Here is a 27,135-nt window from a genome sequence, read left to right as displayed (position 1 = left end):
TGTTCAAATAGTGCTGTAAGTAGAGAATGGATTTTAGTTTCTGCAGAAAAAGTAATACTATTTAAATCCTACAGTTATTTTGTGAGCAGCTGTCCCAGTTCTACTGCTGCATAGCAAACCGTCCCAAACTTTGTGGTGTAAAATAGCAACAAGCCAGGAGGGCTGTGAATCTGCTCAAGGTGGCACATGTGAAGGGGCAAAGGTAGGACTGGGACCATGACCAGGACATCTCAGGAGATGGTACTGAGCCTCCCACTCCCCCTCGAGTGACCACCCTCTTGGGTGACCAGGCTTGGACACTGTCCCCCAGGATTTCCCTGGGCCCCCAGAGAAACCTGTGTTTCCAGATGCTGGGGGTCTTCTGGGGATGAAGATGGGAGGCCTTAACCAAAGCGTGCTCAGAGCCGGGAGAAGGTGACGGGGCCACTCGCTCTTGCTGGGTGGGAGGGAGCCTGCAAATCGGGGCCTCTGTCCCACCGGGTTTGACCATGTGAAGGACTAGCTTGGGTTTGGGGAGCCAGAGCAGTGGCTTGAGGATCCCCACTTTGAAGATGGAGTCCCCACTTTCTAATTCTGAACCTCCTCTGCCAGGGCAGCCCCCAGCGATCTCCACACGTGCACGGTCTGAGCCCCCATCGCCGGCCCTTTATTCATCTTTCCAGGTGGATCTCTCCTGACGGTCCATCCCCCAGTCATGTTCCCACATGCCCAACTATGAGTTTCTACCACAGACTCTCCCATCATTCTCTGCAGATGTCCCCCTGGGTCCCTTCATCTCCCCAGGTGCACATCTCAAACACGCCCCATGCACATGCATGCTCCCTTAGGATCGGGGAGGCTGTGAGTTCATCTTTAACCTGCTGGGGACAGAACTGGCAGGGCCCCGGAAGGAGCGGAGCTCTGCACCGCCAGCCCTCCAGCCTCAGCAGAGCTCCAGTGTATTCACCTACAGCTTGCTTGACCCGGGCTCTGGCCTGCTGATGGGGTGGGGAGCTCCTCCTGGGCCTGGATGCCTGTGACACAACCCTGCCCCCTGGGAAAGCCCTGGGGCCACTTCCTCTCTCCTTCCTTGCCCCACCCCCACCTGCAGGCCTGGCCCAGCCTCAGCCAGACCGGATGAGAACCAGCATCCCTGGGTGCTTCCCAGGCCTCCTGAGTCCGTGAACAATGGGTTGGTGGACCTGAGTTGCAGGTCCCTACCTGGCCCCCACCTCCGCTGCAGGCATGAGCCAGAGCGGCCAGCCAGTCCACGGGGCTACCTTGAGGCTGCTCTGGCTGCTGCTGGCGGGTCAGTGGGACTGGGGGCTCTGGAAAAGGGTCAGCTCTGTTGGGTGGACCCCAGCCCTTAGCAGACACCCCTTCCCCTTAGTCCTGCAGAACCAAGTGACCTGGAGTGAGGAGCTCAGAGGTGAGGCTGGACATGCTTCCCAACTTGGGACAGGACTGGGGGGCAGGTAGGGAGGGCCCTAGGGGTCTGAGAGGACATGGCCCTGCCTAGAGACCTGTAGGGACCTGACCCCGACCTTGGAGACTGAAGGGACATGGCCCAATCTGGGGGGGGGGGGGGTGCGGTGCTGGAGGGACACGGCCCCACCCTGGAGGGCCTGGGGGAGCCTCAGTGGTCTTGGTGTCTCCAGCCTCTCTCCTGTACCCCTATGGGCTGGAGCACGGGGACAAAGCCCTTCCTGCTGAGGATGATGGCTTCTTGGAGGAGATGCAACGGCATTGAGTTCACACCCAGGACGGCCTGTGTGAGTGCCCTGACCCCTGACCAGAGGCCCCTGGGCCCCATCTTCACCCTGACCCCGCCCCTGCCTCATCCTGTCTGTATCTGCTCCTTGCTCCGTCTGGGTCCTGGGTCCCGCCCCCCGTCTGATCCCTGACCCGATGACACCCTTCTGCCTGTCTCTTCCTTCCCCACTTCCCCCAGCTCTGCACCAACGGGCTGGTGTCCTTCAGGGAGCCTGTGGTCCTGTTCACGCCTGAGGCATTTCCCCTGGAGACGGGCCAGGCCTTTGCAGCCCCGTTCTGGGCGGGTGGGTCCACATCGAGCAGGGGCCATGTGTGGTACCGCCTGAACTGCTGCAGCGGGCGGCCCAAGACCTGGCCTGTGCCTCCCCCGGGGCCCTCCCACCCCGCGCGCCCTGCTCGTGGCCACCTGGGACCAAGTTCTCTTTTGGGGAGAACTTGGCCTCCGGGTGAGGAAGGGGATGGGGGAGAAGGACCCAGGCTGGGGTTCTCTGGCCCAGGCCCAGGGAGGAAGGGTCTGCTTCCTGGGCAAGTGGGAGACACCATGAGAGAGAGAGTCAGAGACAGAGGGAAAGAGCAAGAGATAAAAACAGGAGGGAGATGGGAGAGATGGAGAGACAGAGGGGAAACTGCAGGGAGGGAGAGAAAATGGGTGACAGAGAGGGAAAGACGCAGACTGGGAGAGAGATGGAGAAGGAAAGACAGAGAGATAGCAAGGGGAGGGAGACCATCAGTTGGAGAGAGACAGAGCAAAAGAGGAAGAAAAGGATAGATGGGGGGCGGGGCGGGGAGTGGGAGGGTGGAGACAGAAAAGGAGAAATAGAAAATAGAGACCGAGGGAAAGCGGGAGGGAGGCTGACACCCCTCCACCCCCTTCCTTTGTTACACAACCCAGACTCTGGCTCCCACTCCCTGGTTCCCGGACTCTAGTCACTGGTTCACCTCACTGGCCATCCAACCTACTAACCCGCTGACCCTGCTACTTGCTTCCTCCTCACCCCTTTCCTTCTCAGATTTCACGTTCCCTCCTGTGCCCTCCCTCCCACACACCAAGCAAACCCCGCGTCAGAAGGCTCCCCTCTCCTCTTGCAGTCACCCCTAGGCAGCTGAACACCTCTGGACCCACCTTCTTACCTGGAATCATGAACTTGAAGAGACATCTCACCAGGCCCCCGGTACCTTCACTGGCCCCCTCTCCCCTCCCACCCAATCACCTCACTCTCAGCTGTGATGATCTCGCTTCCTGTTTCACTGGGAAACGTGGGCAGAACCCCTCTGGGAGCCCCTCTGCCTTCCAGGCTGCGGTGATGGGAGATGGCCCGTGCTCCTGGCTAAGCCGTACCCCGTGACCGTTCCTGAATCTCACCCGGAGATCCCTCCTGCTCTCTCTCTTCTGCATCCGTGGTTCTCAAAGGGGGCCTAGACCGGCAGCGTCAGCATCATCTGGAAACTTGTTTGAAGTGGAAATTCTTGGGTCGCACCCTAGACCACCACTCTGGGTGGGCGCAGCAGTCTGTTTTAACCAGCCCCTCGGGGACTCTGACGCTTGGGCCCCACGGATTTAATCCCACGATATCAGTTTGCCTCTTCTCACTGGCTCCTTCTCACCACAGTCCAACAGGCTCTGATTTGTCCCATCTCAAGAAACCCCCCTCGGTCCCCCCTCCCCGCCAGCTCTTGCCCCCTTTCTTAGACGCCCTTTATAGCAAAGGGCCACCAGATTTGTCTGTGCTCGCTGCCTCCAGGCCCTGTCTTTCCATTCTCTTGAACCTTCTCTGGTAAGGCTTTTGTCCCCCTTCAACTTCATGCCTCCCGAACCACTCTTTCTTTTTTTTGAAAAATTAATTAATTAATTAAAATTTATTTTAGTTTTGGCTGCATTGGGTCTTCGTTGCTGCTCGCGGGCTTCTCTCTGGTTGAGGCGAGCGGGGGCCACGCTTTGTTGCGGTGCGTGGGCTTCTCATTGCCGTGGCTTCTCTTGTTGCGGAGCACGGGCTCTAGGCGCGCGGGCTTCAGTAGTTGTGGCACGTGGGCTCAGTAGTTGTGGCTCGTGGGCTCTAGAGCGCAGGCTCAGTAGTTGCTGTGCACGGGCTTAGTTGCTCCGTGGCATGTGGGATCTTCCCGGACCTGGGCTCAAACCGGTGTCCCCTGCATTGGCAGGTGGATTCTTAACCACTGTGCCACCAGGGAAGCCCCCAAACCACTCTTTTTAAAAAATCTGTCTATCTATCAATCAATCTATCTATCTATCTATCTCTCCACCTATCTATTTTCTGGCTTCGTAGTGAGGCTTGCGGGATCCTAGTTCCCTGACCAGGGATCGAACCCAGGCCCCTGCAGTGAAAGCACTGAGTCCTAACCACTGGACCACCAGGGAACTCCCTCTCCCAAACCACCCTTGATGAGCACGGCCCCCTGCCTCCCGTCGAGCAGTCAATCCTCCATTCATGTCCTGCAGTATGAAAATCATTTTACTATGGGTTGGAGTTTTTTAAACTTTATAAAACTGTGCCAGGGGCTGTCAGGGCCTGAAGGGAGAGGCTGGCAGGGGCTGGTCCGGCAGGGGGCAGGACGTGAGGCTTGGAGGTGTTCATGCTGAGTCCCCGCGACCCCCGAGCTGTCAGCAGGACATGGCGGGGCTCCGAGCCCTGTCGGGACGGGCCCTGCGTGGGAGCAGCTCTACAGAGATCTGGCGAACCCCTCCGGGCCCTTTGCCGAGTGCCACTGGTACGAGGACCCCGTGTCCTCCATGCAGGCCTGCGTCTTTAACCTCTGCCAGTACGGCCCTGGCAACCGCATGCTGTATGCTGCCGGAGGCCTACGCCGAGCTCTGCACCCTGCATGGCGTCCGCCTGCCTGAGTGGCGAGCCAGCCTGGGATGCAGTAGGTGCCTCTTCACTTCTGACCGGGACCTCACCCCTTGGGCAGCTAGGATGTCCCCTCCCTCGGCTGATTGGAAACCCCTCACCCCCAGGGAGACCCCAAACCCTGCTCTCCGGGATGGCGACCCAAACCTCAAAGCAGAATCAGGGCTCTTCTCAGCCCCTGGCTAATCCCCCCTCCTACTGTCCGTACTTGAACCTGAGCAGTCCTCATTGTTCATCACGTGCCATGATTTTCAAGTGGCCCATGGAGGTGATATTAATAAACCACACGGAGGGAAAGCGTTAACCAGGATCAACGGTGATTTCCGAAGTATCCCGAGGTCCATCCCTGCCCCCTCCCCCTCCGCCCCGCCCCCTGCAACCTTCCTAGGTTTTTCTCCCTCTGACTGAGGGATCCAGGGTTTCCGGGTGATGCCCCTCCCCCAGGTGTGGTGTGTCCTGCCAACAGCTACTATGAGTTCTGTGGGCCACCCTGCCCAGCCACCTGTGCCAGCCTTAACCCCTCCGCTGCCTGCACTTGCCAGCGCACGGCGGGCTGCTTCTGCTGCCAGGGCTTCTCCCTGAAAGCGGGCATCTGTGTGCCACACACTCGCTGTGGCTGCTGCCCGCAGGGCTGCTACTTCCTTCCGGGCGCTGGGGTGCTACCCACGGCCACCTGTGACCAGAGGTGCGTGGGCCACAGGCCTGGACACCCACTCGAGTGCCACCCTCATGCCTGCGGGCCCCACGAACTGTGCCACGAGCGCGGGGGTGTTCGGGGCTGCCGCCCCATGCGCTACAGGACATTCTGGCTCTGCGGAGACCCTCACCCGCACACATTCAGTGGGACTCGCCACCGGTGTTGAGGACTCGGCTGGGAGACACTGACCTGAACGTGCTGCCACACCACACCCCCCGTCGCCCTCTGAGTGGAGCCCTGGGGTGCCACGTGGGCCCAGCAGGTAGATGGGGACATGGCAGGATGGCGGCTGTCACTGCTGGTGGGACAGTTTGGGGGGGTCCAGGTAGGCATCGGCCAACTCATAATGAACATCAATAACAACAGGCTGACAAAATGGTAGCCCAAGGGCATTCCCTTTGGAGACAGAGAGATACTGGGGTTCTGACGCGCTTAGAACTGGGCAGAGGGTCCCTGCCCCAGCCCTGCAATTCAGAGGTCCCGCTCCGGACACCTCTGACCGCATCCCTCCCCACGGGTGGCAGAGTCCAAGGCCCTTTGAGAAGTGCCCGCAGGAGCCTGCTGTCCCTCCCAACCCCTTCTAGACCTTTCTCCAGAGAATGGACCAGGCAGCGGCAATGAGCACACGCCAAGGCCCCCCTGCAGGGGAGGGTGGAACCAAACTGGGCTGAGGAGGGCAGGCTGGGTCGTATGGATACGCAGGACCTCTGCCGGGGCTGGGAGGTAGGAGGCGGGCCTGGGGCAGCCTGTCCTTGGGCGCCATTTCCTGTCCAGGGACACTGAGGGGTCACGCCTGGCCTCTGGGCATTAGGAAGGTCCTGGTGTCAGGGCAGGAGGATAGAACGTATTTCCTTTAGCAGTTGGGCAGCTTGAAGGCATATGAGATGTGGGCCTCCATTTATACTCTCGTTCTGGGCCCACAATTCAGGGAAAATGGACGCCGGGCCCAGCCGGTATTAGTGTATGCTCTAGCTGGCAACAGGGTGAAGTGGTGAAGCGTGATGCTGGAGCTGGAGGCCCGGGTTTGAATCCCACTGTGCATTTGCTAGTGGCCTTGGCTTAGTGGCTTTACATCTCTGTGGTTTGGTTGCTTCATCTGTAAAATGGGGGATAATGGTACTGTGAACACTTCTGTGGCCAGACGTGTGGGTTTTCCACTCCAGGCCGTTCTCTGTGGACACCAGCTGGGTGCCTACAATTTACTTCCATTCTGACCCTCTCTACCTGGGTCAGCATCGGACCCCACAGGCTAAAAGGTTCAATCTCCCAAGACCATCCCCGCTTCAGAAGCCAAGCCCAAGTAGTGGGTCCCCATGTTACCCACACTTCTGTCTGATTCGGCTACAAATCAGGGCTCCCCACAACCCTCTCCTCTGTTTCGATAATTTGCTATAATGACCCGCCGAACTCAGGGAAACACTTACATTTACTGGTTTATTATAAAGGTTCTTACAAAGGATACAGATGAACAGCCAGATGGAGAGGTGGAGAGGTACAGAGGGCGGGGTCTGTGAAAGGGTCCCGAACATGGGAGCTTCCATCCCCGTGGAATTGGGATGTGTCCTCCTGCCAGGATGTGCATGTGTTCACCAGTCTGAAGCTTCCCATACCCCATAGTTGAAGTATTTTTATGGAGGCTTCATCACATAGGCGTGATCAATCATTGACTCAATCCCTACCCCCTCTCCTCTCCCCAGAGGAAGGTGGGGGTGGGACAGAAAGTTCCAGGCTTCTAATCATAGCAACAAGCTTCTAATCTTGGCTTGATTTTTCAAGGGACCGGCCCCCGTCCAGAAGCCCACCAAGCATTGCCTCATTAAAACAAAAGACACTCCTATCACCCAGGAAATTCCAAGGGATTTAGGAGCTCTGTGTACCAGGAACAAGGGTCAAGGACCAAATAGCAAAACAAAAGATGCTCCCTGCACCCCTATCACTCCGGAAATACAAGGGTTTTAGGAGCTGTGTGCCAGAAACTGGGGGCAGAGACAACATATATATTTCTTAACATGTCACAGGGTCCTACCTGTATGTGAAGATGAAAAGATATAAATTGCCTAGGACAAGGCATTTAGTAAGGGCATAAAGTGTTTGATAAATAAATCAAACATATAACTGCAAAGGCAAACCAGCTTTCTAGCGGTGCTCCGCTCCCCACTGCAGAGTAAAGATACAATCTTGAAAAATCTTAAGTCAGGTCACAAGGGTCCTATCTCGAAGCCTTCCCGTGGCTCTGTCTTACTGGGAGTAAAACTGTGGCCCATGTGACCCCACAAAACTGGCCTCTGTGACCTCTCTGCCCTCATCTTCTCCGACTCGCCCCCTTAATCACTCTGCTCCAGCCATACCAACCTCTCTGCTTCCCCTCCAACAGCCAGGCAGGCTCCCGCCTCAGGGCCTTTGCACTGGCTCTTCCCTCAGCCTGAAACACTCTTCCTGGAGAGGTTCACATATAGCTGATGCACTCTCATTCTCTCAAATGTCACCTCCTCTGAGAAGCCCTCCCTGACCACCCCCATGAAAGGAGCCATCCCTCCCAGTCTCTCTCTATTATAATCCCCCATTTTCTTTCCTTCAAAGTAATGTATCAGTATCTTAAATCATCTTTTCTTTTTAAAAAAATATATTTATTTATTTTATTTTTGGCTGCGTCCGGTTTTAGTTGCGGCATGTGGGATCTTTCATCGTGGTGTGTGGGCTCTTTGTGGTGGCGTGTGGGCTTCTTTCTAGTTGTGGCGCCTGGGGTCCAGAGTGCGTGAGCTCAGTAGTTGTGTCAAGCGGGCTTTGTTGCCCCGAGGCATGTGGGATCTGAGTTTCCCGACCAGGGATCAAACCTGCGTTCCCTGCATTGGAAGGCAGATTCTTAACCACTGAACCACCAGGGAAGTCCTTAAATCATCTTTTCTATTGATCACTTCTTTGTTTCCTGTCTGTCTTCCTCTTGACAGAATAAGAGTTCTCCAAGGGCAGGGACTTAGTTTATTTTGTTGAAAAATAGACAAAACTCCCTGGGAGAAAGATAATAAGCCAGTACATAAGTAAACTTCTAGTGTGTCAGAAGGTAATACCGTTTGTTCTGTAGAAAAATTAAGCAGGAAAGGAGACAAGAGCATGCATTGGGGTGTTATGCTTTAAGACGGAGGGCGGGGAAGCATTGGGGCAGAGACCTGAAGGAGATGAGGGAGGGAGTCAGGTAGACACAGGAGGGAAGGGTAACCAGGCAGAGGGAACAGCCAGTGTAAAGGTCCAGAGGTTGGAATGGTGCCTGGTGTGTAGCTGGAGAAGGGTGAGCAAGGGGGTGAGTGAGAGGAGATGAGGACAAAGGAGTGACAGAGGCTAGTTTTGTAGGGTGGCACAGGCCACAGGTGGGAGTTTCGATTTTATCTGAGTGTACTAGGGAGCCATGGGAGGGACAGGGTCTGATTTGTGATTTTTTTTTTTTTTTTTTTTTTTTTTTTTTTTTTTGCGGTACGCGTGCCTCTCACTGCTGTGGCCTCTCCCGTTGCGGAGCACAGGCTCCGGACGCGCAGGCTCAGCGACCATGGCTCACGGGCCCAGCCGCTCTGCGGCATGTGGGATCTTCCCAGACTGGGGCACGAACCCACGTCCCCTGCATTGGCAGGCGGACTCTCAACCACTGCGCCACCAGGGAAGCCCTGATTTGTGATTTTAAAGGATTCAACGGATGCCGTGTGGAGAGCGGATCACAGGGTGGGGGACAGAAGCAGGGGGTCCCCAGAGGGACTGGTATCTGGGCGGGTCTGCCTGACACAACCTGGGTGCCTGGGTTCCAGGTGAACGGGTCCCGACCCTGGCTGGGGGACTCTCCGGGACGTCTCCACGTCCTCGGCCATCACAGTCAGGTGGCCCCTGGCCTCTCTGTGGACTTTCATGTGCTCTCTGGGTGACAGCGCCTGAGAACTACACTGGCAACCTCTGTGGCCTGGCTGGGGACTTTCACATGGATACTCAGGTTGGCTTCTGTGGCTCCAACAGCACGTGGCTCTCTGATGCCCATGGCTCAGCCACAGGCCTGCCACCCTCTGTTCCCGCAAGACACAGACCTGACAAGGCAGCCCTATTCCAGGCCCTTCTGCAGATGGCTGGGGCCCGGACAGGCCCTATGGGGCCTGCAGTGAGGACATGGAACCTCGGATCCACTTGGAGAACCGCGTCCACCACCTCTGTGCCACAGGGGGATGGCGGGAGACTTTGTGTGCCGTTTTGGGGAGCTATGCCCAGGAATGCCAGCGACGAGGCCTCTCTGTGCAGCCCTGGAGGCACCTGGCGGCCTGTGATGAGTGGGTGTTGTCAGGGGAGGGTCCTTCTCAGCCCGTTATCACCAGCTGGCCCAATGTCACCTCCAGGAAATCCTCCTAGGTCAGTGCCATCCAAGTAAAGTCACTGCACGCCCTGCTGGATAACTGCCCCCTTGAGGACTCTCCCTCTTTAAAATGCTTCATGAAAAATGATAGCTGGGGGGCTTGCTTGGCGGCCCAGTGGTTAAGACTCCACGTTCCCAATGCAGGGGGCATGGGTTCGACCCCCGGTCGGGGAACAAAGATCCCGCAAGCGGTGCAGCACAGCCAACAATAACAACAACAAAAAATGACAGCTGACATTGACTGACATCGAATCAGCCAGGATAGTCTAGGTTCCTCTGCAGTAACCAACCAACCTGACATTTCCATCCCCAAACATGACCAAGGGTTAGTCTCTCTCCTACAAATTCCGCAGTATTGTCCAGGACATGATTCCAATTCATCTCCAGCCCGCGATGCCACGCCGGTAACGCGTGCACCCCCTGCTCTTCGATCCTCACCTTGGAAGTCATAGCACTTTGGCCAGGTCCCGCTCACCTGCAAGGGCGGTGCTGGATGGGGAAGCACGTGGTCATTCAGGGGCCATAAGTGACTCTACAATATGCATTCGCTCATTCAGTCCCCACCGCAGCCTGCCGAGGGAAGGGCTATTATTACCTCTGTTTTATGGATGAGGAAACGGAGGCACAGGGAGGTTCCATAACTTGGGCAAGGTCACTCAGAGAGTCAGCAAGATGCGTGCTGCTTTGATTCCCGCTGCCCTTAGGAGGGAGTGCAAGCCTCTGGCTGAGCACCTGAGCCCTCGCGTGGACTGACTTGCCCACGCTTCTGACCCTTGTCTGCTGCCCTTCCCCTCTCTTGACATCTCCTGATGTGCGTCTACACCCTCCAGGTGGTTTCTTGCTGCTTCTTCAGGGCTCACAAACCCAAATGCCAGTGGAGCCAGGCAGGCAAATGGCTGATGCGGATGTAATAACGAGGGGAGACTGCTGTATAGCACAGGGAACTCTACTCGGTGCTCTCTGGTGACCGTAATGGGAAGAAAATCCAAAAAAAAGAGGGGATATAGGTATCCATATCGCTGATTCGCTTCTCTGTACAGCAGAAACTAACACAACACTGTAAAGCAACTGTGCCCCAATGAAGAAAACATAATGACGGGAGGCCAGGCGAATGTGGGAGTATGTCCTCCCTATGGGGTTGGCGCTGCTCTCCCCAGATGATTCTTGCTAAGTGGGAGTCCAGGCTCAGTGCAACCCAGTAGCCTTCAAATCCCAGCTCTGACGCTCAGTAGTCGTATGACCTTGGGCAAGTCACTTAACCCCTCTTGGCCTCAGTTTCCTCATCTATGAAAGGGGGTGATGAAAGTCCCTGTCTCCTGGGGTTGCTGTGAGGTGTAAACAAGATGCTATATGAAAAGCAAGCTCCTGGTATCCGCTCAATTATGGGTAGTTCTTTTCATCAATGAGATGATAGTGACCTTGCATGGTTTCTGGCTAACTCAGTTTTCTTCAGTGAATTCAGGAAGAAGATATTAATAAGCATAAAATATAATACCCCGAGGAAGCATAGCGCAGAGCCCGGTGTATAGTAAGTGTTCAGGAAACGTTATCTCAGGCCGTCTTCAGCACTATCATCATCTCCAACATCACCATCACCATGGTCACCTCCATGGGCCTCATTACCACCACCGTCCTCCTCTCCATCGCCACGATCAGCAGCAGCAGCAGTAGCACCATCAGCGCTCTTACGTTACCTCCTGATGATACCCCCACCTTCCCCCTGCTCTTATGACCTGCCCTTGGCCCCCTCCACCCACTCTCTGCACCCTTGGTCCCCTTCTGGTTGGATCCTTTCCCGAAGAGCAATGCTTGGCTAGTTATTAACTCTCATCTGTCTTCCTCCAGAGCTGGTCTGCCCTCCGCACAGCCACTACAGGCTCTGCGGCTCCCCGTGTGCCAGCTCCCGTGCTGAGCCCACGACATCTGCCCAACAGGAGGGCTGCCAGTGTGACACGGGCTTTGTGCTCAGCGGCACTGACTGCGCCCCCCCGTCCAGCGTGGCTTCTCCATGGGGGGCAGGTGCCACCTGCTGTGTGAGCAGTACTGACACTGCGTATCTTCCACCAGCGCCGTGCACGGGAGTGTGGGACCCCGAGGGGCGTGTTTGGGCGCCAGCCGCTCTCCCCAGGCACCTGCCAGGCCTCTGGGCACTCACCCCTTCAGCGGGAGGGCTGCGGAGTTCCCAGGCATTTGTGTTTCTGTCTTTGCAAAGTCTTGTGGCTCCTCCGGCTCATTGTTCTTTTTCAAGGTGGAGGTCGGGAGGGAGGACAGGCCCATTTCAAAGATGTCTGTCCAAGGGAATGGGACCCAGGTTTGTTTACAGAGAGAGAGAGAGAGAGAAAGAGAGAGAGAGCATTGATCTGGCCAAGGTAAGCACTCGTTGACCCCTGGAGATGCTTGAGCTGACTGAAGCTAAAAGAAATGATTTGGCTGAAACTAAGTAAAAATCATGTGACATATCCTAGTGAAAGTGTAGTAATTCTGGGTCCACAGAATTTTTCCGTATACCGGTTTCGTTATTCTTGTTTACAAATAACAGGAAACCTTATTAAAACTAACTCAAGTCAAAATTTTAGAGTGTATAACTGAAAATTCCAGAGGGAGAGCTGGCATGACGTGATCAGGGTGCAGACTCTATTTATCAGCATTTCTCTTGGTCTGTGGCCCTCCACGGTGTTAGTTTTGCCCTCAGGCAGGCTTTTCTGGTGGTGGCAAAATGACTTCAACTTCCAGGCCTCAAAGGTGCTTTCTCCACTGTCCGAAGCAAAACCCAAATCTTTTCTTCCCTCAACTATTAAACCAAAATTCCTGTGTTTCACTTTGATTGGACCCCACTGAGCCAATCGCTGTGGCCCAGGGATTGTCTTAAGCCTATCTGATCCTAGTCTCAGGAGCTGTAGGTAGGAGAGATTCCCTCCAACCCTCAGAGCTACTCATTGTAGGGAGAAGGATAAAATGGGAGCCCACTGCAGTGGGCTCATATTCCCAAACCAGTATTTCTTGTTGCAACAGTCTTCAAAGAATGTAAATGCCCTGGAAAACATCCCTTCTGAGACCTGAGACTTTTGTCTGAACCCCACAGGGGTGGATGTGTTTTCCATGCCTGAGGGCCCCTCCTACAAGAGTTCCATTGTTGGCTGTTGGAAAACACACAGCTGTGCCCCTCCCACCCCACCCCCTTCCAGGAAGGGAACCAGCTTTCACAATTACTCATGCTGTCAGCATCCCACACAACAACCCCATTGAATCCAAAGGGCAGCCCTACAGGGTGAGTATTATTCTTATCCCCACTGTATAGATGGAGAAACTGAGGCCCGGGGAAGAAGGCTTGCTAGCCCAAGGTCACACAGTGAGAAAGAGGTGGAGCTGGGATTTGAACCTAGGTTTTCTGCCTCTGAGATCCTTCCCTCTCCACTTGTGGGTTTGGGTGCCCCCAAAGTGTGATCCACTTAAGGAAAGGGGAGGGGGGTAACTGATTCTTCTGTTATGGGGCCTGGGACATAGTAACTCTCAAGAATGGTTTTCATTCATTCACACAACACATATTTCCTGAGCACCTACTATGTGCCAGACTTTGTGCTGGGGACACAGAGGACTGTGAATAAATATAACCAATAAGCATATAATTACACAGCATGTCAGGAGGTGATCTATGCTAGCGCTATAGAAAAAAATAGAGAACAGGGTGGGGCGAGGTGGTTTCCAGACTGAAGATGTGGTTTTTTTGGTTTTTTGTTTTTTTAAAATTTACTTTATTTTATTCTTAGCTGCATTGGGTCTTTGCTGCTGCACGCAGGCTTCACTCTAGTTGCGGCGAGCGGGGGCCACCCCCGGTTGCGGTGTGCAGGCTTCTCACTGCGGTGGCCTCTCCTGTTGCAGAGCGTGGGCTCCAGACGCGCAGGCTCAGTAGTTGTGGCGCACGGGCTTAGTCGCTCTGCAGCACGTGGGATCCTCCCAGACCAGGGCTTGAACCCGTGTCCCCTGCATTGGCAGGCGGATTCCCAACCACTGCACCACCAAGGAAGCACCTGAAGATATGGTTTTAAATCAAGTAGCCAAGGAAAGCCTCATCAAGAAGGTGGTATTTGAGCAAAGCCCTGAAAAAAGAAGATGAGGGAGGGACCCATGTGACATCGGTGAGAAGAGTGAGCTCGGTAGAGGGAACGGCAAGTGCAAAGGTCCTGGGGCTGGAAAGGCACCTAGTGGGTTGGAGGAACAGCAGGGAGGGCAGTGTGTCTACAGCTGAGTAAGTGAGTGAGTGAGGGGTTGATGGGAAGGACAAGTGATGGGGGACCAGGTAGGGGAGTGACTTACAGGTTGCGGGTCATCGTGAGGACATTGGCTTTTACCAGGAGTGAGATGCAGCCGGAGGAGGGCCCTGATCTGAGTCAGGGGTTCACAGGCTCCCTCTGGCTGTGTGTGGGGAGCAGACTGCAGGGGTGGGATGGGAGCAGGGAGACCAGGGAGGAGGCTGTGTGATGGTCCAGGAAGGAGAGGATGGAGGCTGGGCCGGAGTGGGGACAGCGGCAGGGGAGGAGTGGTTGGTTCTGGCAATATTCTCTGGTGTCTCATTCCCTCTTCTGACCTACTGTCTGTTCTTGGGACCCACAAAATTATGCAGGGTCCTCGGTTCTACACACTCACAGGGTGTGGAGCCAGACAACCTGCCTTGGAATCCCAACTTTGACCCTTAAGTAACTGTGTGTCTTGTGGGGAGGTGACTGAGCTCCTCTGTGCCAGTTTCCTCCACTGGGAGAACAATGCCTGCCTAGCAAGTGGTAAGTCCCACAGCCCGACACGCTGCAGGATTGTTAGCGGACAATAGAGAGAGGCGTTAGCCATAGCAGGTAATGACTCAGGGATGTACAGGGGTGTGCAGTTGGCTCTCAGCACTGCCTTCTTGGATGCCAAGGTGCAGGGGGAAGGGAGATGAGAAGACTGAGATGTCAGGGGCCCTGGCTGCCAGAGGGCTGCCTGGTCAGTGCCTGTGCATGGCAGTGGCTGCCAGCCAAGCTCTTAGAACTGCAGACTCATCTCCATGCCTCTGCAGCCAAGCAGGAGCCTGCCAGCCCCTAGCATCAGCCTCAGAGCCTCAGGGTCCCCCCACCAGGCCAGGGCCGGGCAGCCAGGAGTGGGTAAGGCACCCACGGCTAGCGGGAGGGACAGAGCGGGTACCAAGGGGTCAGGGACTGATCTGAGAGAAGGAAAAGGAAGACTGTGTGTGTGTGTGGGGGGGGGGGGCAAGAACACAGGCTTTTATCTAAAAGGGAAAAAATGGATGTATATATTTATTTATAAATAATATTTAATTATTGTATAGTATATACATAAATACATGATATCCAAAGTTCAATTAAATTCTGTTTATTTAACATTTAGGTTACCCAATTCTGAATTTATTTTTCCTCTGTTGTTTTTGATCTTGTGTTTTATTATTTTTGTGTAAATGTTCATTAAAAAATTTTATTGATTCTCCCCAACTTTTTTTTTTTTTTTTTTTTGTGGTACGCGGGCCTCTCACTGTTGTGGCCTCTCCCATTGCGGAGCGCAGGCTCCGGACGCGCAGGCTCAGCGGCCATGGCTCACGGGCCCAGCCGCTCCGCGGCGTGTGGGATCTTCCCGGACCGGGGCACGAACCCGTGTCCCCTGCATCGGCAGGCGGACTCTCAACCACTGCGCCACCAGGGAAGCCCTCTCCCCAACTTTTATTTTGATTTTTTTTTTTAAACTACAGAAAAGTTACCTAAACAGTACAATGAAACTAAATACCCTTCACGGAGATTCACCAGTTCTTAATAGTTTGCCTCATTTGCTACCTCTCTATGTCTCTACCTATATTCGTAATATTTTCTGAGTTCTTGCATCTCAGAAGTGTTCTCCTGCCCCTCCTGAGTGCAGGCAGTTTACAAGGCTTGGTCTTTTCTGATGCTAGTTGCCAAAGACTTTTCGGGAGGGAGTCTCAAAATATCACCAGGTTTTTCTGTAATCGTGCCTTTTCCCCTGACCTCAGGCAGACTCGGATGACAGTCCTGCCGATAATTCCTGTCTGAACCGCGCCATGGTGCACCCCTCAAGGATGAGTCCCTCGGGATGTGGGTGTCCAGGGTCCGTGCTGTAATGGTGGCCACATAGGCAAAGGGTGGGTCTCGGATGAGAGGTGACAGGAGCAGGCCTGGGGCCAGAGCAACTGTGGATCTCCCTCTCCATCCCTTGAAGCTTCCTATCAGGGGAAGATGGGGCCTGGGTCACCCCGGGGAGACAGACCTGCCCCTCCAACAACTAGTGCCAAGGGGGAATGTGGCCCAGTTAGGCCAGATCTTCCACGAGAAGCTGAACGTGCAGCTTGTTATGTTGAAATATCCCGAGCTTAAATGTTGGCAACTGTGAATTTTTACAACACTCTTTGATCTCAAGCAAACATGTACAATCGTTGGGTTGGCCCAGGGGCCGCCAGTTTGATATCCTGGTCTCAGGGACTGAGACAGGCTGGGAGGAGGAGCTCTCAGACCCCCCAATCCCCTCTCCTGCTTCCCTATAATTCCAACTCACACTCAGGACTCCTAGCCATCAGCCCAAGCCCCCATCCCCAGTGATGAGGAAACTGGTCCAAGACTGTCAGCAAATGTGGTCCCCCTTGCCCACCTGCCCCCATTAGCAGCTCTGCTCTCCCCACCCCCGCCTCAATCCGTCAAGGCCTCTGTGATGGTGAGCGGGGACATAAGAGCTCCTTTCTCTTATTATTTAAGAAATAGTTCACGAGCACCATTACTGCCAGGTGTTGTTCTATATATAATTCAGATGAAAATTTGGGGGAGGACCTGACATGCCAGAAGGGGAGGCGGATAATCAAAAAAGCAAAGAGGAGTTTCCTGGAATATGCTTTGAAGATAGATACGTCAGAAGGGAATAGAAAGGGAGAGGGTGAATGCGATTTTAAATAGGGTGATCAGGGAAGGCCACGTCTTCAGCCAGGACTTGAAGAAGGTAAGGGAATGAGCCCTTACGTACTGACATGTGGGAGAAGAATCCCAGACAGAGGGAACAGCTGTTGCAAAGGCCCTGAGGCAGAAACATGCCTGGAGGGGAGGAGGGGTAGCGGGGTGGGGGGGCGGGGGGGCGGGGGATGGTGGTAGCTGAACCTCCCCCCGGCCCCACCCTGAGCTTTCCTAGTCCCTAAGATGGAGACTCACACAGGTGGCCATAGGGCCAGATCCAAGCTTGGACACATTTCATCGGGTCCACAAAGTGTTAGGGAAATTCAAAGTCAGTTACCAACATTTAAAAATCAGGAGATTTCATCATAAAAATCAACCTCTCCAACTTCTCTTGGTGGCTGATGACACTGAGCCTCACAGAGTGCAGATCTCAAGGGGCCTGTTAACCTTAAGTCACCTTGCCTGGCACCTCATGTGGCGCCTGGAAGCCAGGCAGACAGCGACATGCCCATAGCCACACCCCCAAAGTGTCAAGACAGGACCTGCCAGCTCCCTCTTTTTTCCCACAGGTGCTGAATTCTGAGGCCACAGGGAGCAGCCCCACAGAGCCGCAGGAGGCCTCATTTGTCTGCCCATGGGTATCTCTGTCCCCGTCTTGCCCAGGAAGCAGGAGCTTGGAGCGTCACTGTGAGCACATCTCCCCAGCCCCCCAGCCCAGCCTCTCAGCCTCTACCTGGGAAGGTGAGGCCCCAGCCCCACCAGGACCCCTCTCATGGGTCGGGGTGCTTCCAGTTCCCACACCCCAGGCTGGCCCATTTAGGGCTTATGAATTTGCCAGGATCCTGAAGAAATACAGCCTGAAGAGAGGAGCAGTAAAATGACTGAGCCCTCACTAGCAAAAGCAAATGGCAAAACCCCTATTAATAAAACCTTGAATTGGTGACTACAAAACACCCCACAGCCTTGATTTTGTACTTGAAAAATTTGGCACTCCTGAAAACTTTGTGATGTTCGGAAATTATCTGTAGGTTTGGTTTTTCTCATTTCGCAAGAATTCCCAGGCTACTGAGAAATCACAGCTAATCTCTGCTGCAGCAGATGATTTCGGGCTTCCCTGGCGGTGCAGTGATTAAGAATCCGCCAGCCAATGCAGGGAACACGGGTTCGAGCCCTGGTCCGGGAAGATCCCACATGCTGCGGAGCAACTAAGGCGGTATGCCACAACTACTGAGGCTGTGTTCTAGAGTCCGCAAGCCACAACTACTGAGCCCGTGAGCCACAACTACTGAAGCCCGCGTGCCTAGAGCCCGTGCTCCGCAACAAGCGAAGCCACCGCAATGAGAAGCCTGTGCTTCTTCTCACTTGGATGGGGCACACTCTGTTCCACCCTGGGTTAGGTATAGGCTTAGAAACATCCAAATGCACGACCACGTGATTAAAACTTCAGGGAATGAAGTTGGCAGAAGCCTCTAATTGGTGGTTCCCCCCCAAGGCTGAAACCAGTCCTTAGATTTGTTTCCTTTGACCCTCATAATTTTTTTAAAAATCTGAGCCTTTTTTTGGTTTTTTGGCCTCACCATGCGGCTTATGGGATCTTAGTTCCCAACCAGGTATTGAACCTCGGCCACAGCAGTAAAAGTGCCGAGTCCTAACCACTGGACCGCCAGGGTATTCCCTGAGCCAACTTTTACTATTGGGAACTCTACATAAAGGTTCAGGTTTCTGACAGCTTTGGAATGTATAGAAGCAATTGACTAGAACTGTGTAGAGGTTATCCTTGAAATTCTTTTAATTAAACTTTTTTTTCAAAGTAGTACGCTTGCAGGATTTAAAATTCAGAAGGTAGAAGAAGGTGCATGAGCTTAAGTGAGTCTCCCTTCCCAGCCATCTCCCAGCCTCTCGGTCTTCCTCTTCAGAAGCAGCCATGGGTGCCAATCTCCAAAGATATTTCGTTCATTTATAAGTATATGAATATATATTATTTTTCCCCTTACAAATGGTAGCATGTGTCTCTACATCTTGCTTTTTTTCCCATAGCAAGATGTCTGGGAGGTACTTCTGTATCCGTCCACATGAGCTTGAGCCAGTGTTTGTGGTGGCTGCCCTTTTTTCATTTAAATTTATTTTATTTTATTTTTATTTTTGGCTGCATTGGGTCTTCGTTGCTGCGCGAGGGTTTTCTTTAGTTGCGGTAAGTGGGGGCGACTCTTCATTGCGGTGCGTGGGCTTCTCATTGTGGTGGCTTCTCTTGTTGCAGAGCACGGGCTCTAGGTGCACAGGCTTCAGTAGTTGTGGCATGCGGGCTCAGTAGTTGCAGCTCGCGGGCTCTAGAGCTGAGGCTCAGTAGTTGTGGCGTATGGGCTTAGTTGCTCGGCGGCATGTGAGAGCTTCCTGGACCAGGGCTCGAACCCGTGTCGCCTGCATTGGCAGGCGGATTCTTAACCACTGCGCCACCAGGGAAGTCCCGGTGGCTGCCCTTTAGACAGGACAATAGTTCTGTTTGCCCAGCTGCCACCGTACCTTAGAGTCTCATGCCTGTCCTGCTTCACTCATTCATGATTCTTGCCTCGTCCTCTTGGCATCTGAGTGTGCAGACTCCGGCACAGGTGAAGGATGGAGCATCCCTCCTAGCCATCTGTCTCGGACGCATGCAGTTCCTGGACTTCCCAGCAGAGGGAGACATCACCCCACCCCCCAAGACCACCAGAAGTGTCCTAAAAGGAACATTGCAATCTTGAAATGTCTGGGCAAGAGATGTTATCTGACTGGACACAAAGACCCCCTTAGCTGGACTGGGATCCTCCCCTACCAGGCCTCCCCTTCTCTGTTTCTATCTCCCTCTGAACCTCCTGCTTCGACGGAGCCCCACCCTGACTGAGCCCCACTCTTTGCAGGGACTGGCCCCTCCTTGGTGGGACTTGTAGGGAGACCCTGTCCTAGTCCAGGGCCTGGGATTGAGACATTGCCCAAGGGACCCACATAAAGAAAGCATGTAGCTGGGCGGGCGTTCCTTGCCCCACCCTTCCCCCTCCCTGCTGAGAAGTGGGGAGGGGTCCTTTCTCCCTGCCCCCAGCAGAGCCTTGACCTTAAAACCCCCTCTCCTTGTCCTGCACTCCACACTCCCCATGGTACTCCCTCTCTGGCCTGGCTCCTGCACCCTCCTCCCCACCCCCGCAATGGTGTTGGGGGTCGCCTGGAGTCCAGCTGGTGGCCAGTGCAGAGCCACCCTAGGAAGGCCCTGCCCCTCCCTGTGACCCCAATCCTCCGCCAGCCACTCAAAGGCGCCTTGTTCTCCATCCAGCCCCCAGACAAAAGTCCCTCTGTCTAAAAAGGCGGAATTGGGGGGAGGGGGCACCCCAACGGGGAACAAGTGGGGGCCTGCACAGACCCCAGCTGGAAGGAATGCCATAAGGAGGAGGAGCAGGAGAGGGAGGAAGGAGGGGAAGGGAGCCTTGCACAGTGCAATGGCCTTATCCGGGGTGAGAGGCAGCCCCCGTCCCAACACCCACTGTGGAGACATCTGGCTCCCAGCACCCTTGGGAAGAACCCAGGCTGGGAAGTTCTGCCTGGTGCTGAGAACCAGGTCCCAGTCTCCCCAGGCCATGATGGGCGCGATGGGGGAGAGGTCATGGTCTACGGCCCAACAGCTCAGCCCCTCTTACCCCCCCACCCCCCGTGCATCCCGTCCCCACCTCATGACCTTGGTCCTATCAGCATCTTCTGCTGAACCTCAAACTGTGTCAACAGCAACAAGTGGCCCGGAGGAGGACTTTAGGTATCCCGCGATGGCCACCCATCCCCCCTCAAGGACAACACACAATCTAAGTAAAAGAGATTAGGTTATTACAACCAAAGCATGGCCTTCCCCCCACTGCCCCGCCAGGCAGAAGCTCTGCCGTTAAAGACCTGAACCCCTCCTCCTTCCAGTCCTTTTCTGAGGGGCAGGTGACTGGAGAAAGCCACCTCCAGCCCTCATCGTATTCTCCTTCTGCCTCGCCTAAGGCTGCTGTGACCCTGGAGACCCCAGGGAGCTCCCTGCCACTAGTGGTTGGGGGCTGGAACTGTCTCTTTAAGAGCAGGTGTGAGGTGAGAGAGCCCCTGAGCTTTAGGGTGTCAGACTAGTTCTCTACCTGCCCAGGTTTGCTTAGGGCGTGGAGGCTGCGGATAAAGGCAGGACTCAGGCTAAGCAGCCCTGCTGTGTCCCGGAACCTGAACCTCCGCGCAGCCCGTGGAGCACGCAGGTGAGAGGCTGGGGCCCCCTCCCTCCACTGCTCTCTGCTAAAGACCCCTAGAACCTTCCCCCCTTCAAGGTCCTTTGCTGGGGGAGCAGATTAGAGAAAGCCCCCCCTCCCCATCATTCTCTGCACAGGAGGCTGGGTGAGCTGGCTGGGGTGAGGGTAAGGCCCACAGATGGGATTGGGGTGTCTGTTAGACTGGTGGGTCTGGGTACATCGGGGTTTCTGAGTAGAACAGAAGTATCTGGATCGGGAGGATGGGACTGGTTGGATGGGTGGATGACGAGGTGGACTCAGGGTGGCCGCATATTGGGAATATGTGGGTCCTGGAGACCTCTAGGGGAAGGGGCTGGCGGCTTCCTGAGGAAGCTGTAAAATGGGGAGGTGGTGCGGAGACTTCAGGGACACAAGGGAGTCATTTTGCTCAGGCCTGAGGGGCCTGGCCACCAACATGGAGAAATAGAGCCATAGTAGGGGGTGGACGGCGGAAAGTCCTCACACCAGCACTGGGGTCTCTGGGGCCAGGAAAGAGCAGAGAGGGGTGGGCGCAGCCTCCGTCTGCAGGCTGCCTTTCTCTCCAAGGCTTCACACCCACTGCAGTCAGTTCTGGAGCTGCCCGGGGGCCTCTTCCAATAACAGCCTGAACAGGGCGGGAGAGGGCAGATGCCCGGATGCCAGCTCCCAGCAGCCCACACCATGGGACAGTAGGGTGGAAATGTCGTGCAGGGGCTGGGGTACGGCTGAGACCACCCATCAGTGCCCCTTGTGCTGGGGATGCTGGGAGATGCCTGGGGGGGGTGGTGTACAGGGGGGTACGGAGCCCTCACCGGCCAGGGAGGCTTGGAGGCTCCCATGGAAAGAGGCTTAAGCGCTGAGACCCTGAGTCCCGGGTGACAGTATAGAGCATTAGGCTGAATTCGCAGGGGTGACAGGGTTGTGACAGCAATGTGAGCTAATCATAGTGCCAAGTTCATCAAGCTGCGAAGATTACATGTGTGAACAAGCGCAAAAAGCTGAGCACAGTGCCTGATGTGGGGTAAACATTCAATCAGCACCTGCTCTTATTACTAGTATTAGTGTGATCGTGGGGTGACAAAGCCTCAGGTGTTCGCTTTAGACTACAGGTGGTCCTTCTGCAGACCTGTGCCGGCAACCACTAGGCTGTCCTGCCCGCGTACACACTCCAGCTCTCCCCGCACTGCCCCAAATTTGGGGGGACGGTCTTAAATGCCTTAGTAATGTTCCCCAAAGCTACAGGCCCTTTTCCTGCCTGAATGCTCAAAGAAATGAATGCTCAAATTAAAACTGTGAGTCTGGTGTATGGGATGAACTGGGAAGCTAAGAAGTTTCTCAGGAAAGAAATTCAGGGAGGGGGTTACACAGAGGCCAGAGAGAGAGAGACGGGACGTGCTCTCCAGCTGTGGACAGGAGACAGAGCAGGGAATGTCAATGGGCTTTTTACCAGGCTTAGGGACGGTATGTGTTTTGCCGTCTGTGAAATGGGGCCTATAACCAATGGCCTCCAGGATTCTTGGGGGATTACATGAGTGAAAACCCAGCAAGGTCATTTGGCGGTGCCCAGCACAGGGTGGATCTGAGTGTTAGCTCTTGCTATCAAGATTGGGACAATGTATGCTGTGGCAGTGGGGCAGGGGCGGGGGAGGGGACAGGGGGGCTGATACTGGACCAAGAAGGGGGTGGCGGAGTGTTCTTTGTGCTGGGCAGGCCTTCCTGGGGAAAGAGGAAGTGTTTGCTGCCAGAGGAGCTTGGTAGGGGTAGAGGCAGGACCAAGGACTGGGGTGGGATGGGCTGGGGTGGGGTGCGAGGAGGGTGGGACAGAAGATGAGGCTGGGGCTGCCCTCCCCCTCCCCCCTCCCCCTCCCCCCCTCCCCCTATCCTCTCTGAGTTCTCTCCTCCCCACATCCTGCCCAGAGCAACAAGAGGAGCCAGCTCAGTCCCCAGCCCTGGCCCAGCCCAAGTTCTGTGAAGTCTGGGCAGGGCGGGCAGGCTCCGAGCTGTGTATGGGAGACACTCCCAGGAACCGGGCCTCCTGCCACCTGGCTCCCAACACCCCATTTCCCACAACACCCCAAGGCCCTGAGAGAGTCCTGAGTTAGGAACAGCCTCCGCAGAGCCAGGTCTGGTTTCAATCCCGCTTCCTGGCAAGGTGACCTTGAGCACCCACTTTCACCTCTGGAGCCTCAGTTTCCACATCTGTAAGATGGGGATAACAGCGGAGGCACCTTCCTCATTTGGTTGCCAGGGCAGTTCACTTAAAGCCTCAAGTCCACGTCCAGTGAGTTATTATTGCTGCTCCCCCTTCAGGTCTTCGTTCTCACCCAGCCCCCACTGCACTTTCCGGCTCCTTCTTATCTCTCAGCCCAGCGAGTTTCAAGGCCAGGCTTTCTGCCCTGGGGCGAGCTGTGTACCCTGGATAAGGAGCACAGTAGCAGGGGATTGGGAACCAGAGGCATCCCGGTGGCCCTGCTAAAGCTGGACCTCCCCCCTAGATCCCTCCAGGCCAGCTCTCCGACATGCAAGAGGTGGCCCTGAGCCTGCTCGTCCTCCTGGCAGGTGAGTGCCGTTCCTGGACTGCCTTTCCCCTGACCCCCTCAGCTGGGTGGTGACCACACTTGCCTGTGGCTCTCTCGTGCTTTCTGCCTCCCCTGTGGGGTGGTGAGTCTCAGGACAGCATCTCCTGGAAGGCGGGAAGGGTCACACTGGTGATTTCAAGGAGCACATAAAGGAGGACCTCTTACAGCAGAGGTTCACACAGCTCGTCATGCAGGGTCTTGATGTCTCCTTGGTGATATCAAGAAGGATCAGCCCTGGGCTACTGTGTCTTTAACACTTCTTAACACTTGCTTACGAGAGGTAAGAGTTTCAAGGTTATGTGGCAAGTTACCAAAGCCCCCTGTGCCTCAGTTTCCCCATCTGGACAATAGTAGCACCTACTTCTAGAGTCACTACGAGGATTAAAGGAGTTACTATTTACAAAGCACTTAGGAGAGTGCCTGGGACAGAGTAAGCACCATGTGTTTGTGCTTTAAATATAATTTAAAAATATGAACCTCCCTTTAACGAAGAAAGAACAGAGCTTAGGCCCAGAGCTAAGGCAGCCCACTGCTTCTAGCCAGAATTCAATGGTAGTCCTTTGCTTTCATTGTATCTGTTTTTATCCGTTACATTGGGCAAGACTGCCTTTCCATTCAGGGTAACGATGTAAAGTTGCATTTTTTTTTTTTTTGCGGTATGCGGGCCTCTCACTGTTGTGGCCTCTCCCGTTGCGGAGCACAGGCTCCGGACGCGCAGGCCTAGCGGCCATGGCTCACGGGCTTAGTTGCTCCGCGGCATGTGGGATCTTCCCGGACCAGGGCACGAACCCGTGTCTCCTGCATCGGCAGGCGGATTCTCAACCACTGCGCCAGAGAAGCCCTAAAGTTGCATTTTTAAATAAAGCATATTAAGTTTATAACTAGTAAGTCACTTTAAGGGGAATGGTGAGGGATGGGTGGGATGTGGACGTGGCAGAACCAGGAGATGAGGGCTGCGAATGCCTGGGAGCTGAAGCCACCTGTCATCTTGACAGGACCATCGCTCGTTTCTGCAGGGGGTGTGGATTAGCCAGGTGTCCGGAAACATCAGGCCAAAGGCTGGCTAGGTGGCCCAAAGCCACCCAGGGGAAAACCTATTTCAGGTGTGGGGCTGAGTTGGGGGAAAACCCTCATTTCCGAGGTGGAACGTGCAGAGGAGCTAGTTTGGGGTTGGACCCCTGTGCCGGTGGGAGGTGGGGAACTGTCCATCAGGGGACCCTACGTTGAGGCCTGGAGCTCCAACGGCCCTGTCCCCAGCTTTGCCGAGGCCAGCACCCCCATCTCTCTCCTACCCCGCTTCTCCCCGCCAGGCCTGCCTGCCTTGGATGCCAACGACCCGGAAGGTGAGTCAGACCGACCCTTCCACCAGTCCCGCCCCCAAAGTCTCCCCCAGGACCCCTGCATCCCCACACTTATCCTGGATTCATGTCCTATTTTTCTTTCCTTGCAGATAAAAACAGTCCTTTCTACTATGGTGAGAGCCTGTGCCCCTCCCTTTGCAGCCCCACTCACCCCTCAGACCGATTTCGTGCCAACGGTCCCACACAGGGTTGGGTGAGGGTCTGATGGGGGTGACCCAGGGGCGAGGATTGGGGCATTGAACAGTGAACACAGGGGATTAAGGGAACAAGGCATGCCAGCCTGGTCCTTACAACCACCCCCATGTTTTCTTCCACGTCACCCCATATGCTCCCTCCTTCCCCTCCTCCGCTCAAATATGCCCCTTCAGCCGGGTCTTCCCTGGCCACTCTCCCTAAAAGAGCTGTCTTCTGACTCTCCGTCCCCTGGCCCTGCTTACTTGTCTCTACCTAAACCCGCGTTAGATCTCCGTCGCTTGCTGTGTAGAGACTGCAAAGTAAGCGCGGGGGCTGGAGGGCTGTCTATTCCTTCTACTGCCGTATCCCACATCAGGGGTGCCTAATGCATATCGTCAAGAGGTTGGGGGCTTGGATGAGGAGGGCACGGGCTGGCACCGAGAGCCCCCTCTGGGTTTCTCCTAGACTGGTTCAGCCTCCGCATCGGCGGGCTCATCTTCGCAGCGGTTCTGTGTGCCATTGGCATCGTCGTCCTCATGAGTGAGTGGAGTAGCTGGCGGGGAGCGGGCAGCGCAGGGCGGTGGGTGTCCTCCCCTGACACTCCCCTCTCTCCTAACAGGTGGGAAATGCAAATGCAAGTTCAGCCGGAAGCCCTGGTAAGATGGGTTCCAGGCAGTGTGCCTGCCTCATACTGGACAGACACCTTTCAGGGGTAAAGAGCTAAATCTTGCAAAAAAAAAAAAAAAGGCCGGGTGTCTGGGTCTTGCCCTGAAGAATTCCTGTTACTGAGATTTTCCAGGTTTATTCTTCAGAGCCATGAATCCTCAGAGGGCCTCCAATCATGAAATGCTTTGGTCCCTGGGATGGTACAACTTTGTGGGAAAATAGCTAGGAAGCTATGTTGGGCCAAGCTGAGAAGCCTCTAGCCTTGAGGGAGAGGATAAACGGGGGTGAACAGAGATCTCATCACTTTTCTTTCCCTAGCCACCATCCAGCGGATGCCCCACCTCTCATCACTTCAGGTAAGACAGGGACAGAATGGGGCTGACTGGGACACAGGGTATGAGGGGTGTGTGTGTGTGTGTGTGTGTGTGTGTGTGTGTGTGTGTGTGTGTGTGTGTGTGTGTGTGTGTGTGTATGCACCCTGGGGAGAAATAACCTGCTCCACTCTCACAAGCTGACCCTGTCACCTCTCCCAGGCTCTGCCCATAACTGTTGAGGATGGATCAGCTGAAAGAGCACCGAGGCCCACTCTTTCCCCAAGTCCTGGCTCTGCACAAGAGCCTAAACTCCAGGATGGAATTATCATACCACCTGGCCAGAGCTCCATCTCATCTCTCACTGGAGGGGGTCTTGGTTCAATTTTCACTCTAAAATGATCTTGCCTCATGCCTAAGCAGCCTCAAAACTCCCTATGCGCGCGTTGGGGTTTTGGGGGGCCAGGAGAAGGTGGATGTGCATGGGGGCCAACATGGAAGCTGGCAGCTGAATCTCTGCACTGGGACAAGCCCACAGGTCTGCTTCCTCATGACCTGGTGGACGGCATGGGGCCTGACCTCTGCCTCCGTGGCCATGGGAACCACATCTGCCATTAAAAATGCTCTAGTAGCCACATGGGGGACATTCTGAGAGTGAAAGAGAGCTCTAGACAGATAGAATGCTGGGACGCTCCGGCGGACAGTGGGAACATCCCAGAAAAACTAGGACATGGGATCATCCTGTCACAGCAGGAGTACCCAGATGGCTTATGATTACAGTGGTGACCCCCTGACTCACCTCAGACCCCATTTGATTATAAAAGACGCTTCCTAACACTCAAATGTTCCTGTAAGATCTTTAAATTATTCCCCATGATACTCCTAATAATATATAATGGCCACATGGTGTGAGAACCTCCAACAAGCTCTAAACTCCCCTGAGACAGTCTCCAATACCCAATAAGACTTCCAACATGTCCCCAAGAGCCATAAAAATGCCTAAAATCCTTCAGAACACCCCGAAGTATCTTCTACAATACATAAGACACAAGACCAACAATAAACCGGTGACCTGTCCCCTAATAATGCCCTTATATCCCTTGGACATCCCACAAGGCCCCCCATAATCATGAGTACACACTCCTTAGAAACCTCGTGAAAG

General features: G+C 54.8%; 1 protein-coding gene and 1 long non-coding RNA gene across 2 annotated transcripts; both read left to right on the top strand.

The window, feature by feature from the left end:
* The first annotated feature begins 13,724 nt into the window (after positions 1-13,724).
* Positions 13,725-17,585, top strand: LOC136793040 (uncharacterized). The gene is made up of 2 exons (XR_010837771.1): positions 13,725-13,833; positions 17,202-17,585. It is a non-coding gene; the product is annotated as an uncharacterized lncRNA (long non-coding RNA).
* A 5,404-nt stretch (positions 17,586-22,989) lies between these two features.
* FXYD3 (FXYD domain containing ion transport regulator 3) lies at positions 22,990-26,392 on the top strand. The gene is made up of 7 exons (XM_059044434.2): positions 22,990-23,441; positions 24,772-24,804; positions 24,912-24,935; positions 25,462-25,536; positions 25,616-25,652; positions 25,981-26,018; positions 26,196-26,392. Exons 1-7 carry the CDS (start codon positions 23,402-23,404, stop codon positions 26,213-26,215), a joined length of 267 nt encoding a protein of 88 aa, XP_058900417.1. The 5' UTR covers positions 22,990-23,401; the 3' UTR covers positions 26,216-26,392.
* The last annotated feature ends 743 nt before the right edge of the window (positions 26,393-27,135 follow it).

The sequence above is a fragment of the Kogia breviceps genome, chromosome 18 (assembly GCF_026419965.1).
Source record: "Kogia breviceps isolate mKogBre1 chromosome 18, mKogBre1 haplotype 1, whole genome shotgun sequence".
Lineage (NCBI taxonomy): Eukaryota > Metazoa > Chordata > Mammalia > Artiodactyla > Physeteridae > Kogia > Kogia breviceps.
This window is presented reverse-complemented; position numbering and strand designations above follow the sequence as displayed.